This window comes from Mytilus californianus, unplaced genomic scaffold (assembly GCF_021869535.1).
Source record: "Mytilus californianus isolate M0D057914Y unplaced genomic scaffold, xbMytCali1.0.p SCAF_11, whole genome shotgun sequence".
In the NCBI taxonomy this organism is placed as follows: domain Eukaryota; kingdom Metazoa; phylum Mollusca; class Bivalvia; order Mytilida; family Mytilidae; genus Mytilus; species Mytilus californianus.
Window position 1 is genome coordinate 71,634,880 of NW_026262593.1, and position 20,640 is coordinate 71,655,519.

A 20,640-nucleotide genomic window follows, 5' to 3' on the forward strand; every position below is an offset into this window, starting at 1 on the left:
GAGTTGTGCTATTTCGTCTGTGACACGCTTCAAAAAGATTTAAGATCTTAATATCGCCTTACACCAAAACTATATATTTTTTTTTTTATCTTTATTCCAAAACTATATATTTATATTCAAATTATGAACCAAAGTATATTTCGCGGGTATTATCTAGTTATGTATGTATTCAAATCAGTTTGTTTTTTTTTGTTGTTATTATATGTATTTGTGACAAGTATCTTACGTATATGACAATAGAGAATTTCTTCTTTAATTAAAAATATATCGGGATATCCAATGACTCTGTTCTATAAATATATCTGTGTATGTCGGTTAAAGGCTTTACCTTATGTGTCACTGACTTTGAATAAGTCTTTGTGCATTACATGGGAGACAACTGTATCTTTTTATTTACCTGCTTTCCTGGTGTGAGCGAGAAAGGTCATTTGGATTGTACATAGTCAAAGTAACCTAGTAAGTTGTTTACGTCGATAATTTTAAACCCATAGACTCAAAAAGGGAAATCAATTATCAGAACCTGCAAGAATGAAGAAGATTTGAAATGTTTATGAATATTTGTTAAGAGAATTAACCATTAACGATTTTTTAATTTCAGTTATCTTAATGAATGATATATGAATTTGTAAAACCTAATAAAACATTTAAATAGCGAAAAAGTCATACGAGGTTCCATATAAATTGTTTAATATATCATCTACTTTCGATTTCGATGTATTTACACATTTTGTACTATACATTATAGTATATATTATAAATGCCGTTATTTTGAATGAGTTTTTTTATATGTGTAAAAATAGCCTTCATTATGATGTTAATGATGAGGACCTGGTGGGGTTTACTGAATAGAATATAATATAATGGTCAAAAAATGTAAAATGAAGGACAAAAACATTAAAGAAAAGAGAAAAATAAACAAAGAAATGAAAGAAAAGAAATTTTGTGGTGCTAAAATATGAAGAATAGAGAATGATAGGCAAAATAAATAGAAAAATGGTATGAAAAAAAAAGAATAATGAGGCCCCTCATGGCGGTGTCCAAATAATCTCATAATCACAAATGTTTTGCCAATACAATCACACAATCATTAGTTATTTTTTTAAACACGATAATCAAATAATCAAAAATACAGTCCTAGATCATCAAATAATCAAATAATCATGAAATATTTGGTCCGGTAATCAAATATTCACTTTAAAAACGGCCAAGTAATCACATAATCAAAAACCCAATGAGGTGGTTCAATAATTAAATGAGGGACCCTATCCAGACCGTCAAGGATAGTATATGGTACATGGCTCTGGCATTTGTTTTAATAACTGTTGACAGCGAGTGTTCTTAGATTAGTACCTTGTGTTTTTCTGTTTTAGATTTATTTGTATGATTATTGCCGATCTGATGAGTAAGGATTTTTCCACTTGATATTTTATTAACTGTTATTTTCTTATGTTGTTCTGTTACACCACTGTCACAGGTTAGGAGATTTGAGCGCACACAAACATGTTCTTCTTTATATGCATGTCCCAAGTCAGGAACCTGTAATTCAAAGGGTATGTGTATCGTTGGTTTCTGTCTGTCTTATTTGTTTTTAGTTTGTTGTTTTAAAAATAGATCAGGCCGTTGATTTTCTCTTTTGAAGTGTACCATATTTTGTCTTGACGGGGCCTTTTAGGATTAGCTAACTACTAGTATATAGAATACAGAAAATAAAGGTCATATCTAGACCCTCACTTACTTCTTGTTTCCCTGCTTCTTATACACTATGTATTAATGGAAAAAACTAGTATTCAAATTACACATCACGTTTCATGTTGGTGTTCTCTTTTCGGACCAAGTCCAACCAATGCGATTAGACAACAGCTTAATAATAAAACAGGGTGAAGGTACTAAGAGGGCGTTCAAAGACAATAATTCAACTAAAACCAGACTCCCCCCCCCTAAAAAAAAATCACCCCCCCCCAAAAAAAAAAAAAAAAAAAAATAACACAAATAGGCAACCACACTCCACAAAGCACTACACAAAACACCACAGGTTGAGCAACACGACTCCCCTAAAAATTGGAAAGAAATTAGCTAGTTGCACCGTACATGTAAAAAAACATGTAAGTATTCAATAGTGACAAGAGTTGTGGCCTAATAAGTTCAATATATATGTAGTCATCTGTGACACAGATATCCAATAACGACCAACCAAATCATGTTAGCGTCCATTAATCTTTCGATTGATTGATTTATTTGGTGTTTAACGCCACTATCAGTATTATTGGCTATTTAGTGGCGGTCAGTTTTTATTGGTGGAGGAAGTAGGAGTGCCCGGAGAGAACCACCGACTTTCGACAGGAAAACTAATTATTCATAGTCATTTAAGATTGAAGTCGAAGGTACCTGCCACACTCACAACCTCATTGTTGACTGGTTAGTGATACCGTGGTTAGACTACTTAGACCACTCGGCCACCGAGGCTCCATTAACCTTTCGAAGGATTAATTCAATTTTGACATTTTTGAATGAACTCGTGGTTCAATAGTTTCATTGTAAGCAGCAACCCTCTATCAAGGAGATCATGATAGGAAACGTAAGCCCTGTAATATCGGTTTAAAGGGGCATTAGCTACGAGATATAAAAAAATAAATAAGATATGATTTTTGTTTTGTTCAATCATTAATGAAAGTGAAATAGTGAAATAATAATTCGCTTTTAGAAGCCAGTTTGGTTCAATTTTGTCAAAATAAGCTAAGAAACATCGCTGGTGAATTATTCACTTGCGAGTGAATAATTTGACCTCATTCATCCGTTTTCATGTGACCTTCGATTTAACCCCTTAGCTAATGATGGGTTACGCATGAATTAAATTATTAAAGTCAAGATTGAAAGTGAAACAAGGGCAAACCATTTGATTGACTGATTCGATCCACAAAAACTCATCCTTATACAGATAAAAACGATGATTAACATATATTTTTAACCTATAATATGAAATCAAACAGATCTAGAAAAATCCAATTGCACGTGTTCGCTATCTATTTATATCTATATTTATGTTTATATCGGGTTAAATGACCGTCGGCAGTCTTCGGAGGTCACCTCGATAGTTATTTAGATGGCGTCTAGACTAAAATATACACGAAATTCTGATACATATTATCGATCCCATGCATTGTTAATTGTTTATTTTAGACTTTTTATAATTTGGATATACGTTTTAGTATGTTATAAATCAAATATGAGAATTTGAGTCAAATCGGTGAACATGAATTTGACAGCTAATGCCCCTTTAACTGAGAGACATACATCTCATGCGCTGGCACTGCTGGAATGTTGCTACACAGAAAAAGGTAACCGTTATCAAAATGGGAGCACTGGCATCAGCTCTTTTGTCGGAAAGTTTAATTATGAGGGTCCTTCAATTCTGTTTTCTTTAATGTTTTTAGCAATTTTTCTCTATTCTTTATAAATTTTGCACATTATTCTCTATTTTTTCATATTTTAGCACTCCGTTATTCTCTATTCTTTATATTTCAGCACTCCGTTATTCTCTATTCTTTATTGTTCGGCCTATTTTTTTCCTATTGTGTAAACCCCACCCAGACCGTCAGTTATCAACCGTCCCTCGTTGTCAATTTCTAGATGTAAGCCTGACGTAACAGTGGTGCATGCTTTTACTTCCTAAATATCACTATATCATTTACCCAGGGTTCGAACCCGGGACCTCTTGCACAGTGACACAGTAAGCAACCTCTCCATAACTGAGCTAAAGGAATACGATTTACCTCCTAACACATGCTATTATCAAATGTGATTATTACATATAAATTGAGGATACAAGCAATTAAATGTCGAAGAATGAATCAGTATTTGTAATTGTCAAAAAAAAAAAAAAAAACAACAACCAAAAAACACGACAAAAAATCCTCCCCTCCCATCCCCCCAAAACTTGAAACACCTTGAACAAGGTATGCATATTAAATGTTTGTCTGCACCTTATTACAGATGGCTGAACCAGAGGAAAAGGTAGACTGGCAAGATGGCAAATCACTATCAGAATGTATGATGTACATGTTAGAGAAGGACATTATGTGTGACGTCACTTTCCGTGTTGGAACAGACGATCAAAGCATTATCAAAGCGCACAAGTACATGTTGGCTAGTCGGAGTCCAGTTTTTTATACCATGTTTGAAGGTTCTTGTCCCGAAAAGGGAGACATCATCGTAACAGATATAAATTCAGCAACATTTAAAGTTTTGTTGAAGTAAGATATATATATGTAGATTCTACCACTGCATTCTCCACTCGAGACAGCTAAATTGTCAAATTTAAATGTCGAGAGTGGAGAAATATCGTATTGCACGAGAATTGGTGGTGGAATCTGTTTCTCTAATGATTTTAAGACAAAAGTTTAGACAAACTTATTCCTTCTTTTAAATTGATTTGCAAAAATGTGTGATCTTTCTATGTGACGTCATCAGGTATGGTCGCCTTTTTTTGACGTCACAATATAAAATTCAGAAAAAAATAAGAATATTTGACGTCATGATTGACTTGTGACCGATGAAAATCTGAGATCAAACGAACCACACGTTGATTAAAAAAAACTATCCAACAGGACAGGAAAAGGACAAATTGGCTAAGTATTAGAGAACTCAGTTTATAATAATTCTTCATATATGTATATATATTTTTACTTTTCTTGAAAAACAAAAAAAAAGGTCGCGTTTCCTCGGAAAAGAAAAACCCATGCAATTTAGAAACTGAATTATGCAAGAAAAAAGATTTTGGTATACTTCGATGAGACAGCAACCCAATTACGCAAACAATGTCTAAAGATCAATAAAGAGGCCAACACAAGGTCTTCAACAAAAGACAAGCGTACTAAATCGCGTCTGGTATAGTAAAGCTCTGAATAGATTTGAGGTCTGCCATTAATACAAACTTAACGAAATCACAAAACTTAGACAACCGCTGACAAGGTTTCTGACAGAGAAATAAATAAGCTGGATAGTTTATTTTTTTAGATTTTTTTTAGATTTCAAAGCTCACTTTTATAATTCTCGGTCAGAACTACATCAACAAACGTAAATTAAGTGCCAATCTGATTGAGAATCAGGTAGTGGTGAAAGCATGACAAACAAAAACCCACTCAAATGACATTTATTTATATTCAAATTGTAAAATGGTGCACGAACATAACATTCGTTTCCTTTTCCTGTTCTGATAATTCAAGATATAAATTGGTTGAAATGCACTAGAAATTAACAATTAAGGGGAGCTAACTCTGTAATTTGCTATCATTCTCACCAAAAGTTACCTAGAGATTTCTCGAATTACCAGACAAGCAGAAACGAAAGACCTACCATTTCTAACTCAGGATAAGGGTAACTTCAAAATAGGATGGTTAGTTCGATGGGTTTCTTTCGATCATGTTTTGAAAGTTTTCTAAATTGCATGAATCTAACACAGACTGGCACTTAAAATCTACACAGATAACACAGATAGAATAATGATAAAGCACACAATGTATTTGTTTTTGTTGTTGTATTTAATGCCATTTTCAGCGCCTTTGACTATATCATGGTGGCAAACTTTTACTTATTGGGGAAGCCGGAGTACCCGGAAAGAACTGCTGACCATCGGCAGGAGAACTGGCAATCCTTATCAATTACTATAGGAGTCTAACACACTCTCCACGTTCGGGTTCGATCTCTCACAACCTTAGTGGTCAATATGACGAACTACTTTAAACACTCGGCCATCGAGGCGCCTTCAAAAATAGAACGTATAATAAAATCGTCACAAAACAAAGTGCTGGGCTTAAAACTATAGCTAAACATATACATGTTTAATACGCTTGATTCCCATCGTTATCTTTCAATCAAAGTGTTTGTTTTAGGTGACGTTATTTGTGCGTTTGTTGGGCATAAAATCTTCGTCAGTATGTTGAGCTAAGGGATGAATATTCGAATGGGGATAACTTCCTTATGACTGCGTCGATAACTGTTTTTAAATGATAAAATTGATATATTTCTTTAGGCAGGGTTGGATTATGTTTATAAGAATAAAAACGGGTGTTTGAAAAATGTCAAGCAGTTACAATTACTTTATCAGTTCAAAGATACAGGGATCCAGTTAGCCCATAAAACGTTTAAATGACGTGAGAAATCAGCTAAAGTAAAAAAGTATTTCTGGTAATGGAAACGATATGGATCAAACGTATTGGATTATTCATGTACATAAATGAGGGTCTGAATGGGAGTCTTTCTTACTGTTTTGTTTAATTCTTAAAGTTGTTATTCTGTATTCTATATATTAAAGCACCCTGTTATTCTCATTCTTTGGAAACTTTCTCTATTTTTTTGGCCCATTACTAGTATTCTCTATTATGTTAACACCACACAGACTCTCATAAATAAGCGAGACTTTGTTTCTTTCTATACAGGTATATTTATTCAGATGTACTGGATCTTTCACTTGACAACATTCAAGAAGTACTTTATGTTGCCGAAAAGTATATGCTATCAACAATGAAAGATGAATGTACGAGTTTGCTCTTATCATCTGTTGAAACATCGAATGCTCCTGGGGTATTTAATGTTGCGTCCCATTTCCACCTTGAACATCTCAAAATCAAAAGTCTCGAGCATATTCAAAAAAATGCAGCTGAATGCCTAATAGCGCCAAATGCTATTAAAATGTCCAAAGAATGCATGGAAGCTATCCTGAGATTGGATTCAATATATTGTTCTGAAACAGACATTTGCCGATTTCTTATAAAGTGGGCAAGTCACCATTGTGAGACAGAGAGTAAAACGGCTTCTGGTGAAAACTTGCGAGAAATTACTGGTCCCTTACTGTATCTGGTCCGGTTTCCTCTAGTTGACAAGGAGTATTTTGCAAATGAGATTGCCCATTCTGGTCTGCTGAATTCGGAAGAAGTCATAAGTGTGTTTTCTTCCCACTATGGTAGGAAGAATGGATTTTTTGCAGAGTCAGTCCGAAATTCAAAATTATGTTACAAGAAAGATTGCACGGTTTGGCGCCATAGATCTGTTGCGAGTACTTGGTATCAACACAGTGGTAAAAAGTATGATGCTTTGAATGTAAAAGTGAATAGGAACATTGAACTTAAATCCGTGATTTTATTTGGTCCAGTTGGCAATGTATCTAGCTCTGCTAGGGAAATTACTGTCAAGATTCTAAATGATAGCGGGAATGAAATATTTACTCAAAAATATGAGAGCTGTACCCAGAGTAGTGAACTACAAACTGTTCTTTTATCAGAACCCATTCCAATAAATGCCAATGAATTATTCACTATAATGGTAGACAGTATAAAATTTGATGCATATTATGGTAAACAATGTAAACCAAAATGCAGAATAGATGATATAGTGATATCATTTGAAAATTCACCAAACTGTACCACTGGTACAAGTGTAGAACAAGGTCAAATTGCAGGGATAGAATTCAATGCATAATATTGAAATTGACATTGAACATTATGATGGATGACTTTTAAGAATTCTTGTCTTATTTTTACTTCATGGATTGACAAGTGCCAAATGTATATCTGGGATTAATTAAAATTTATCTTCATAATTCATAGCTCTGATTACTCGTCCGGGTTTTGCTTAACTATTTAGTTACTGTGTTTGATCAGAGTTACTGTGTTTAATCAGAGTAACTGTGTTTGATAAGAGTTACTGTGTTTTATCAGCTTTTTAACATTTGTATAAGATTTTGGATTGTTAAGTATTATATTATCATCGATCATCATTGAAGAAAAATTGATAGTCGAAATGCATATATGATGCAGTAAAATTGGTGCTATAAATGTTACAAGAGGAAATTCCATCGATTTATATCGATATTTTATCGATGGATGTTATATCGATATTTTATCGATGGTTGTTACATTCTAATAAATCCATTCAGAAATCAAGGTAAAAAGTCAAGACTACTCGAATAGACCACTTTCGAGTTCGTTGCATTTCCGGCAAACACTTTGGTTTTAGTAAACAGCATGCGTGCGTTTAGGGGCATCGTCACTTCCTTCCCATGTTGAGCGTGCGGTTGAGCAAATATAATGCTGTATTGCACGAACTTTTCGGAAAATTGAATTCTTATAATTGATAATCAGCACTGCTGTCATCAGGGAATTGTGACTATGTACCTACGGAACAAACATGATTTCTAGTTTATCCTGCATAATGACGATCACGAAGACGCTTGATGAACTTTAACAGTGCAGGGATACAGGCGATCCCCTCTATCTGGTAAAAGACGTCATAATTGACGAACTTTTCCGATGAAGGACATATCGAGCCCCGCCTGCGTTTACATTTTTAACGTTTCGTGCTAAAAAAGAAGGCCGTACGGTGACCTATTATTGTTAATTTTTGTGTCATTTGGTCCCTTGTGGAGAGTTGCATCATTGGTAATCATACCACTTCTTATTTTTATATATAAAGCAATTTATAACATAACGTATAAAATGAGGTTTGCCACTTAGTGGTTAAACAATTTATCTTTAACAGATTATGTATATGAAAAGTCAGAGACACTCTTTTAGCTTGTGATTGGTCAGTTAAAAAAAGTATTAACAAAATACCGAACTGTAAGATAAGTTCAAAAATGGGGAGGTCCCTAAAAAATGACAAAACTAAAAATATTTATAATATTCCAGGCTTGGTTCAGGCATTTCCCGAAGAAAATGGTGGCATAAATCTAGTTTTATCGCTAGCTTAAGCTCCCATTTGGAAGCCAGTTGTCATAAAGCCCGGCATTGGCGTAGCTTACATTGAGGAAACCCAGTTGCCTCGATAAAAAAAAAAAAATTATGTATAATCTTTTAAGCGATTTTGACCTAATGAAGCAGACTCGCTACTAAACGGTAATATACTGACTTGTATCTTCTTGATGCCACTATTGATTCATACCCTTTGCAAATTCAAGACTTATGGAAAAGTTTCCCTCCCCTAGTTGGAAACCCCCTTTGCGGTAGTTTTCTGTAATCTCAATATGTCGGAGTAAGCAAAATCAACACAATTGAAGTCGATTTATATAATCCTACCATATTGCAAGCAAAGTCAGTAGAATAGATGATCATCCAACTCACGAGTCTTCCCCGATCGAATCACTTGACCATTGAATCAGGTAAATTATTTAATTTTGTGTCAGAATAATTTCTAGTATATGAGGTTTATAGAAAATAGAAACATATCCTGAAATTAATTTTTAAAGAATAGAGATTTAAAATGGTGCTAAACTATAAAAGAAAGGAAAATCAAGTTATGGGCGAAAAGAATTAAAAATAAATATTAAGACCCCCATTCAAACCCTTATAACGGTAACGTCTAAAATTGAAACATTGTTGATCGTTTACATTTTCCGCTACATCTAGTTCTTCAAGTACACAGAGTTTCATTGACTTTGGTACCAATCAACATGCACAGAAAATAATTTATATGTTGCGGTTCTCAAGTTGTATTCTCGCTATTTTAAATTTATAGTTTTTCACTAGCATGGAATTAAAAATGTTAAAAGGAGTCACTAATTCTAGAGAAATATATATTATATGTCAGTTAGTTCATACGTAATGTCAGTTTATATATAAAAATTTCAACCAATGCTGTTTTCATTTATCATGAGGACGTCAGAATAACGTAAATGCTAGTACTTCGCCGATTGTCATTTTTACAATGGGAATAAGTTCAAAACCCTTTAAAAATTTGAAGACCATCCAAGAAATACCAGGACGAAATACAACCAATACAAGTGCCATGGTGCACTTGACATGTAGCATATATTTATTTCCTAGTTTATCAAGAAATTCTGATGTTCAATCAGTCCGTCGTTTTGTGTTGATTATCTATTAATTGATTCGTGACCCACGACCAAGCGAGTAAATGATCATTACAAAAATCATTTTGAATTTAATCGTTGCGTTTGTTTTTCTGCATTGAAAATTCTGTAAAAGTTTCTTCTGGCCATCGAACAAGGTCCTGTTTTCCTTCTTATATGACGTTAAATCTTATGTCACAGTTAGGTACAGCCACCTATATTAGAGTGTACGACGGCTTGAAAATATATCGGCAGATTAGGCATTTGAGCTGGCTTTCAGTTACTGCTAGCAAGTCAGGAAACTTGCCAGTGGTTGTCTTATTTGATATCTTCACATGTTTTGTTATTCTAATAACTTTGAGATGACTGTATATTAGATAGTATCGGTTTAAATCATACACAACTTTATACTTTATATTATACTTATATTATAGACTCAGTCAGGACAATTTTGAACTTGACATATCTATCTCCTTTATTCGTAAGAATTTTAAATCTGGGAAGTTCACTGAAAGGATTCGATTCGAAAAAAGTGGTAAATGCTTTTGAGAAGATTTATGTATGCATCTGTACATTGAAAATGATGCAGGTACCAGTAATCAACTAATACATTTGTAGTTCAACTTAGTTGAAAGAATATTAACATTATTATGATGAAATAAATTAAACAGCAGCTACTATTTTAATAACTTCTTCGATCTTGTTCAAATTGTAAAAACCTCGATAGCTTGTAAAGGGCTGCGTCCCCAGACCCCCTGCCTCAGAAGGCAAGCTACACCTTAATTTTAGGGATAGAAACTGCTAGTAATTTGCACTGTCCTTGATGTGCTATGTATTACTCCAAGCTGGTAGAACACTCTTTTACAGCAATCTATCCATATTATTTTTTGATCAACTAGAAAAAACTTTAATCTATAGATTTCGAAAGAATAAAATTTCATCATTCTCAAAATAATATAAAGATTTTAAGAATCCCATCAATAATTTGTTTTCGAAGTTAAGTTATATGGAATTTGATGCGACTGTCATACAAGTGAGAGGTTTTATTTAGCTAACTATAAAACCAGGTTCAATCTACATAAGAAAATGCCTGTACCAAGTCAGGAATATGACAGTTGTTGTCCATTCGTTTGGTGTGTTTGAGCTTTTGATTTTGCCATTTGATTGGGGACTTTTCTTTTCTGAATTTTCCTCGGAGTTCAGTATTTTTGTGATTTAACTGTTTTTTAATATCCTGTTGGTTGTAATAATTTGGTTGTGCTTATGATTTATTGCTATTTCAAGCAAAATAATATTACACTTTTCATTTATCTAATTTCCAGGTGAAACAAGGACAGTCGTTTGGATTGAATGCAACGTTAACAGTAAGATGACTTTTAAGAAGATTTCTTACTTTTTAATTTTATCAATAGACATTAATAAAAAAAAAGTAATAGCTTATCGAAATAAAAAAACCTATTTTGTTATATTTACGTATGATAAGATTTGTCTATGACATAATCTAAATACACTTTTAAAAAATAAAAAAAAAATATGTTGGATCATCTTTCATTTCGGGTTCCATAAACCGTTTTTTTTTATATGCTATATACTTTCGGTTGCAATTATTGCACATTTCTTTTATGTCATTTAGTATCATTTTGGAAAGTCGCTAAGATTGAATGCAACATTCATGATAAATGAACTTCTCAGATGATTTTTTCCTTTTTGTTTATATAAAAGTAATAGTATATCAAAATCAGACAATTTAGTTTGTTAAAACTAAGATTTTTCATCCCCCAGTCATAGTAGGGATAGCAAGTAAACAAAATTTTGACAGGTTGACCCTAATATTTGGCACCACAATAATAAATCAACCGATAATACACATCACTCTCTCTTGGTGTGTGCGGAGGTAGGTAAACAGATTATACCAGTACACAGTATGTTTGTCACTGCGAACGTAGCTATTTGAGAAGTAAATTGTCACTGACATCATAAATACAATTGCCTTTATATCTTTAGCAATTGCTGACATTAAGCAATTGTATATTAACAAATGTAACTGTGTCACGATTGGGAAGAATAAAATTACATATTGTTTCCAGTTTATAAGTTCAAGTTTTTAATAATTGTTTATTTTATATATTCAAAACACATAGAATGACAGTTTATACAGAATAGGAATATGCAAAATCTTATTGAGAAAAAAATCAGAATAACATAAATTTAAAATAATAAGCTGAGGTATGATTGCAAACGAGACAAATATCCAACAGAGATCAAATGACATAGATGATAGCAACCATACGACCCTCAACATTGAGCTTAATCCTTATCGAAAAGTAAGCAATAACAAAACCTATTTCAATAATTGCGAATAAAGGTTTCACTCTAATAGTAAACAGGATAAACTTTTACGTATATAATGGGACACACAGCAAGCCAGATTGCAGAATAGATGATATAGATGTAACGTTTGAATACTCATCAAAATGTAAAACTGATAAAAATGAGCAACAAGGACAAATTGCAGGAATAGAATTCAGTGCATCTCATAAATAATCTAAATTATATTCACAATGTACATATTGACAATTCAAGTATTTTTTATGTTTTATTTTGCATCGTGTCTTTAAAAGCTGATAGATATAAGGTAGGAGTTTGCGTTCGCTTCTATTAAAACAAGCATGCGTCCGAAGCGCTATTCTGGATTAACCTTCACTAGGAACGCTCATAGCCAAATAGTTAAAATCAAAGGATGAATGAGATCTAAAACCGTTGAAGAGCTATATGTCCAAAAGGACCTAGAAATAGCCAAATCCATCTAGGGTCATTTTTGCCTGAGGAGTTGAAACCTTAGTTTCTTTTTAATTTCAAAATTTATAAACGGACAATTTTAGAAAGGTTTTGTTATAAATCATTTCAGTACCGAAGTACCGACTATTGAGTTGATGATACCCTCTGCGACTGATAGTCAACCAGCAGAGGTATCGACCCAGTGCTGTAAAAAATTAAAACAACAACCTATAAATTTCATGCGTCCGAAACGCTTTTCTGGATTCACCATCACCAGGAACGCTCAAAGCCAAATATTTGAAAGCTAAGAATGTATAAGAACCGAAACCGTTGAAGTGCTTTATGATCAAAAGGACCTAAATATAGCCAAATCCATCTAAGGCCAACTTTGCCTTCAGGGAGTTGAAACCATGGCCTTTATTTTAATTTCAAAATTCATAAACGGACAATATTAGGAAGCTTTGTTATAAATCATGTCAGTACAAAAGTACCGACTACTGGGCTTTTGATACCCTCGGGGACTGATGGTTCATCAGCAGGGGAATCGACCCAGTGCTGTAAACAATTAAAACAACACGCTTTAGAATTTCATGCGCTTTTCTGGGTTAACCTTCATCAGGAACGCTCAAAGTCAAATATCTGAAAGCCAAGGATGTATAAGAACAGAAACCGTTGAAGAGCCATATGATCAAAAGGACCTAAAAATAGTCAAAGCCATTTAAGATCAACTTTGCCTGGGAGAATTGAAACCTTAGTTTCTTTTTTTAATTTCAAATTTATTAAATTTGTAAAAATGTCCTTTTTTCGAGAAATAAACTCAACGTATTGTAGACACACATGATACCCCCACCATTATACAGTAATGCCAAAGCCTATAATTTGCTTAGAAAATATCCGAAGACTATGACGGGTCATACAACAAAAAAAGGGGTGAACCATGGTATTACATGGTAAAGATTCTGAGAAAATGTAAACAAATTATGATGAGGAGCTAAGGAGGAGTTCAAAATTGATACGCGTATTTGGAGCAAAGTTTTCAAACATTATAAAAGGTCACAAGTTTGTTTCAACATGATAAAATAAGAAAATGTTCATATTGTCGTGTGTTGCTATATATCATATTTGTATTTCGTTCATTATTTTGTACATAAATCAGGCCGTTAGTTTTCTCGTTTGAATTGTCATGTCGGGACTTTTTAGAGCTGTCTATGGGTTTTACTCATTGTTGAAGGCCGTACGGTGACCTATAGTTAATTTCTGTGTCATATGGTCTCTTATTGAGAGTTGTCTCATTGGCAATCATACCACATCTTCTTATTTGTATATATGATTGGTATTTCATGGTCCACCTGAGTTGCATCAACCCAGTAGTAAAAGAAATATCAATTTCACTTGATGGTATCAGATGGGGAATACTCAACATAGGAACCTGCTTTCATTTTCGTTTTGTTATTGTAAAAATAGAAAAACGAATAATCAAAAAGTGGTACACAAATAGTAGAAATTGGAAAACCGAGTGTATGTTTATATATAGAAAAAAATTATTAACAAAAATACCGAAATCCAAGGTAAATTAAAGACAAAAAATGAGGCAAAATATTGAAACATGACAAAAACGCTCAAATGTATCGACTAACGGAACAAATGTGAAACAACTTCCACATTCCTTGCATGGTATATACCTTATCCACCAAACGCAACATGAATTTTGTAGAAAAAAATATCTAGCAATTTGTAGGGTGTATTTAATGTTGGAACAACGTTATTCTCTTCAAAGTGTAAGACTGTTTGTTACATTATACAAGCATTCTGAAATGGATGTATGATTTCATTTTTTTTTGAAGTAGTTAAGACAAAGAGATGCACTCAATCAACTAGGACGCTGACATATGTGTTTATTGAGATGATGGATTCAAATATTTTCAATTCAGCAAGGGGAATAGTAGAGTAAAAAAAAACATACAATACAAAACATATGAAGGTTAACAATTAAAGTATACAGTAATACCACTGATCAAATCTATTTAAAACAAAACCTCTTAATGGCGATTGACTAACAATGTATCGTTTATGAACAATTCACCTATAATTAAAAAAGTATAAGGGAACGACCATTTAACTTCAAGTACCAAATCGCCTTGCACTATGCCCGACGCGCTAGACCACTCGACCACTTAGGCTCTATAATAATAAAGCTTTCGGTTGCCGGTTGTTACCTTTCCTCGTCAGTTTTTATCTAGCGTCGTAATACAGTACATGATATATAAGGCATGAAGATGGAATTGTTACAGATCAGCTGAATTATCTATTGTAAAGGATCCTACAAATTAATGTAAGATGCAGTCACAGAAATGATTATATTATAAGTACGTCTGAACCAGTGACGACTCTACAACAGATTTTATCCATCGGATCACCAGCAGTGATGGTGATACAAGGCTGAAAATACATTCTGTAAATATAATTCGTCTAAACAACAGCCCAACAATGTTAGATCTGTAAATTTGCGGAAGCAAATTTTTTGTTCTTCCCTGGCCGGGATTCGAACTCATGCTACTGAGATATCGTGGCACCAAATATATATATGTATATCGATTTACATATAACAGACCTCCTTATGAGTTTCGGGGAAAAAATCACTTGTTTACTGCAATATTGACCGGTATCACGGTAAATGTAGATAGTTCATTTGATATTTAGTGGATTGAGAGCTGAAATGAGTTCAGACATTTTTGTAGATATTTAAAAACTTATGTTTTCTCAGTTTATAAACCAATGTTCTTCAATTTTCATAAAATCTACAATAAATGTGCTGAAATTACACTAAGTAAGACGATCTTAAAGTAGTCCATTATGTCTATGTATTCCTCTTGAATATGCATAAAATATGTGACACGGAAAGATTAATTATAAATGTCAAATCGGTTCTATTTTGTGAAAGTTTTATTTGCGGGATCTAAATTTGACCTTATTACAGCCATAAACAAATTAAGAATACTGTGCAGTATTTGAGCCGTGCTCATGGAACAAATAATGGTTCAATACATATTTTTGTTTGTTATTGTAACCCCGTTCATCGAGCAAACCTTACTTAGTGCTTTGTCATGTAGCTAAAGAAAAGAACAGGAAATTTGCTGAGTTATTTCGCGTGCATGTTTGTGAACAAGTCAAAATGGGTTTTTCCGCAAAAGATTACACTTCCACATGATATATCATGAAAATCAGCACGGTTGCTAAGAACTTTTTTTACATCAATCGATTTGTCGTTCATTTTTAAATCATAGATCAATTTTTGAAAAAAAAAATCTGTGGACTAATGAAATAGAATATCTTGCTCATGTAACATGTGTAACTCGTGTCATGATTTTTCCTAATAAGTTGTTGTATTTCTGGCATATCATGTTGTTAATTTCATCAACTCGTATCTCAAAAAACGAAAATTGTTAGCTCTTTTTTTATTTAATTTCCTTGTGTATTTTTACAGGCAACATTTATTTGAGAAGATTAAAATAAAAAATAATCTGTGGAGTAGTTAATTACACACACTTCACCTTAAGGCAACAGTAGTTTATCAATGTTCAAATCTCATAAATCGATCAAGAAGACAAATCATGGTAACGCACAAATACCTAAGAAAATCTGCACTCAGGGAATTGTAGATTATTAAATAACAGAATATCATCAATATATCTGAAAGTGATATAAATGGACTATGAAAGATGTGTTTATCTATACTATTAAATGAGAAGACCTCATTTTGTGTGTCGCTTCTCTTTCTTCCACATAAAAATAATCATCATGCCTTTGTGTCCTATAGGTACCATGCATGGTCGCATTTATCATCCTCGCTTATGATTATTCAGTTTGTTTTTTTTTTTGGAGAAAAACGTAAATAAAGGCGTCCGGATGCTTTTAGGTCATGGCCAAGACTTCCGTTTAGTACTGTTTTAAAATTACACATAATTTTCAAAAGTACTTGGTGACTTAACAATTATTTTCGCGTTTTTCTGTATACTATGACGTCGGTGACTGATATATTATATGGAGAGTCTATAGAGAGTAAACTTGATAGTAAATAGCAAATACATTTTTCTTATGGTATTTGTATGTTCACAGTATACAGAAAAACGCCAAAATAATTGAAATTAACAGGAAACAAAAAATAACGGACTTATGAAAAATGGGTGGAGGGCTAAAATTTTAGAGACCTGTCCCCAAGTACCTATGACTTTTGACACCTTTCCTGAAATTCCCCGGTCATAAAATCTGGTTTACAAAAATTCCTCCTACAACAGTTTACATACTTTCAACCAAGCTATAAATGCCCGCGATTTCGCTGGTGTGTTCTAATGTTATTGACTTTAAAAAATGAAATCAACATTTTATTATTTCATTTGTCCGAATTTCTTTTCTGAATTTACATTCATCAGGAACGCTTAAAGCGGAATATTTGAAAGCCAAGGATGTAAAGACACCAAAACAGCTGAAGAGCTTTATGAACAAAAAGGACATTAAAACTAGCCAAATTCATCTAACCTCACATTTGTCGCAGGGAGTTGAAGCCTTAGTTTTTAGAGTCATTTCATATCGGTACTCATACATGTATGTAAATCGTATAAGGTTCGGCAATGTATTAGCAAACCAAAAGATGATGATGAGAAAAATACAGACTCTGTAAGAATTTTACTAAAAGGTACATAAAAATGAAAGCAGGGATATAAAGAGGTATATGATAGTAATATTTCATCTCTTGATCAAAATGGTAAACTCCTAGTGTCTAACATATAAAAACTGAATACACACAAGAATATCATTTGACATAATCAATCATGATTCACGAAAACTTATATTCAAATTTAGAACTAGTAATCACGCCATTGCTATTGTAACTGGAAGATATAAAAATACCCCATACCCCCAAAAACTTTGTAACAAGTGCAAAGTTCTGGAAGATGAATCCATCAGTTATTTATAAACAATTTTAATACTTACAATTCAATACTCCAAAAAATGAAATACAACACGTTATAAATTTAATGCGTCCGAAGCGCTTTTTTGATTTACCATCATCAGGAACGACCAAAGCCGAATATTTGAAAGCCAAGATTGTATAAGAACCAAAACAGTTGAACTATATGACCAAAAGTACCTACAAAATAGCTAAATCAATGTAAGGTCAACTTTGCCTGAGGGAGTTGAAACCTCAGTATCATTATAATTTCAAAATTTATAAACGGACAATTTTAGAAATGTTTGTTATAAATCATGCAATAACCAAAGTACTGACTACTAAACTGATGATCTCCTCGGGGACTAATAGTCCACCAGCAGAGGTATTTATCAGTGCTGTAAAACATGAAAAACAACACGTTTTAAATTTAAGGCGTCCGAAGCGCTTTTCTGGATTTACTGAAAAGTGCGAAGTAAACTCATCATATATTTTGAACAAAATTTGAACTCTAGACGCACGTTTCGTCTTCCAAAGACTCATTACTTACAAAATGTTAAAAGGGACAAAAAAGTACGAAGTTGAAAATCATTAATTATCAAAATTGCCTACAGGATTTGCAAAATACAGAAAACGGAACATAATTTTCCCCCGTCATTTCATGTTCAATTGTCTATGATTGACATCCTAGAGTTTGTTCGTACAAACACTGTTGAGTGGTCGTTCTTTAAGCCCTGTATCTCCTTGAAGTTAAACCTAATATTTATATTCCAATGGTCGAATGGGAAGTTAAATTTAGTGCCTCGTATTGAAATAATGCCACGTTCTCATCATATCCAAACCCTTTCAATCGACTCTTTAAGGATTTTAACAGGCAAAATGTATGACCATGATATTAATTACCCCACATTTATTATATTATTTTGAGAAGTATTGAAATACCTTCTTAATTTGTATTTACACCAGGAAATGATGAAACTCCATGTTTGTTTTCCAAAAATATAATCATTATGACTCACTGAAAGTAGTATCAATTATTCAATTTCCAAAGGTGTTTGAACCAAAAACTTCCGAAGTCAAGTTAAAGTGATATTATACTAGCTGTATCAACATACTGTCAATGGTGTTGTGTGACATGTTTAAAATTGTAAAACTGAAAATGTAATGAAATGTTATTTGAAATTCAATTTTTCCTTGTTTTAGCAAATTCTAAGTTTTAACTATTGGATAAATTAAATTCAGAGAATGTTGCCATTCCAATCTCTACGACTATATTTCCATTTTTCATTGCCTTCTTAATAGCTTTATCTTAGTTGTAAATATACAGGAAATAATTCACAGTCAATGTACGTCTATTTTCTAAATCATAATTTATAATCATAAAGTTAATTAAATGAGTAAAAGATGGTTGTTTTTCTTTACTGTATTTGTAATGTTTTTTTTATAGTTTTTTTTTGTGTGTCGGTACCTTCCCAAATTAGCTTGGTTTTCAGACATCAATGATTTACATCATCCACCCTCATGTGGAACACATTAACAAAAATTCCTCTTAATAGGCATGACGTATATTTGCTTACATTCATAGCAAATATTCGTCATGCCTATTAAGAGGGATGTTTGTTAATGTGTTCCGCATGAGGGTGGAGTAAGTAAATCATTGATGTCTGAAAAACAGATTAGTTTGGGAAGGTACAAACACACAAAAAACTTTAAATAAACATTACAGATTGTACGCAAACAATAACATTGGTCAACATATGTTTAAATGTCTTTGTAAGAATCAGGCAATTTAGAAGAATTTCGAAACATGACCCGCTAACCTAGCCATCCTATTTTGAAGTTTCACCTGTCTTGGGTTAGAAATGGGAGTTTATTCGCTTTTGCGTGTCTGGTAATTCGAGAAATCTCTAGTTAACTTTTGGTAAGAACGATAGCATATTACGGAATTAGCTCTACTTAATTGGTAATTTATAGTGCATTTCAACCAAATTATATCTTGAAATACCACAACAAGAAAAGGAAAGGAATCTTATATTCGTCTTCCATTATACATTCTTAACTTAAATTAGTGTAATCTTGAGTGGGGTTTTGTTTGTTGTGTTTAAACTGCAGTCTGATTCTAAGGCAGTTTGGCACTTAAGCAGTAAAAACAAAAGAAAGCAATTTACCGATCTATAGAAAACATTAGTAACACAATATACCAAGCGAAAATGTACAAATATTGCTGATGTTTAAAAAAATAAATAGGCCTACGATGCAATTTAAACTATCACGCTTCATAATAATAACCGACAAAACAAATATAATGTATGATTTTCGCGTCATTTTTCAATAAACAACAATTTATAGTATATTAAGTAACAAATATGAAATCAATAAAAAAAAAGGAAAAAGATCAACTTCATTCGAAAGTTCAATTCTGATTAGTTGCTTTTCCTAATCAAAATCTAAAGGAATATCCACATTTCATTAGGAAAATGCAAGTACTTCTAGAATGAGAAAGGAATAACTAATAGTTTTGATTACACATTATCAGAATTAACGGAATATCAGCTGAAAGCCTTTCAAACAAACAAGGAAATTATTTGAATATATTTTTTTTCGAATATAAACGTAAAAGATTCGTAACATTGATGTATTGAAAGTTATACAAAATATACCAATGAACTATCAACATGATTTTGCTGCCAAAACGTAAATATGACCCTGATGCATTCAAAATAACAACACCGACATTTATCAAGACCAAGTATTTGTAGCCAAGTCACCCCCCCCCCCCCCCCCCCCCCCCCAAAAAAAAAAATAAACCCCAAAAAAAACCACAGAAACCACAAACATGACAAAGTGCATTATACAATCTTTTATATACAGAAACTTTCTATACAAATAAAAATGAAGACCTAATTTCTATTCAAACATAAATTAAAAAAGTTCTTATACAGAAAAGAATCTAGACAATAGACCATATTTTGGGGAATGTCATATGGTAAAAAGTCTTCAGTTTCAAACAATTGATTAATTACAATCTAATTTGAATTTTTAGCTTCTGATATCAAAACAAAACATTCTTTTGGGA

General features: G+C 32.8%; 1 protein-coding gene across 2 annotated transcripts; it reads left to right on the top strand.

Annotated features, from left to right (window-relative positions):
• The first annotated feature begins 309 nt into the window (after positions 1 to 309).
• Positions 310 to 11,925, top strand: LOC127720639 (BTB/POZ domain-containing protein 2-like). Of its 2 annotated transcripts, none has more exons than XR_007990903.1 (3): positions 310 to 456; positions 3,991 to 4,250; positions 11,161 to 11,925. XR_007990903.1 is itself a non-coding variant. In XM_052227350.1 (3 exons), the coding sequence occupies exons 2-3, from the start codon at positions 3,991 to 3,993 to the stop codon at positions 7,471 to 7,473; spliced, it is 1,299 nt and encodes a 432-aa protein (XP_052083310.1). In that variant the 5' UTR covers positions 310 to 456; the 3' UTR covers positions 7,474 to 7,594. The 2 variants fall into 2 exon arrangements, 1 of the variants encoding a protein (XP_052083310.1); XM_052227350.1 differs by lacking the exon at positions 11,161 to 11,925 and adding an exon at positions 6,435 to 7,594.
• Positions 11,926 to 20,640: the final 8,715 nt, after the last annotated feature.

Coding starts and splice junctions, on each gene's coding strand:
- LOC127720639 (XM_052227350.1), top strand. CDS start 3,991: ATGGCTGAACCAGAGGAAAAGGTAGACTGGCAAGATGGCAAATCACTA. Junction 4,251..6,434: donor ACATTTAAAGTTTTGTTGAA/GTAAGATATATA, acceptor CTTTCTATACAG/GTATATTTATTCAGATGTAC.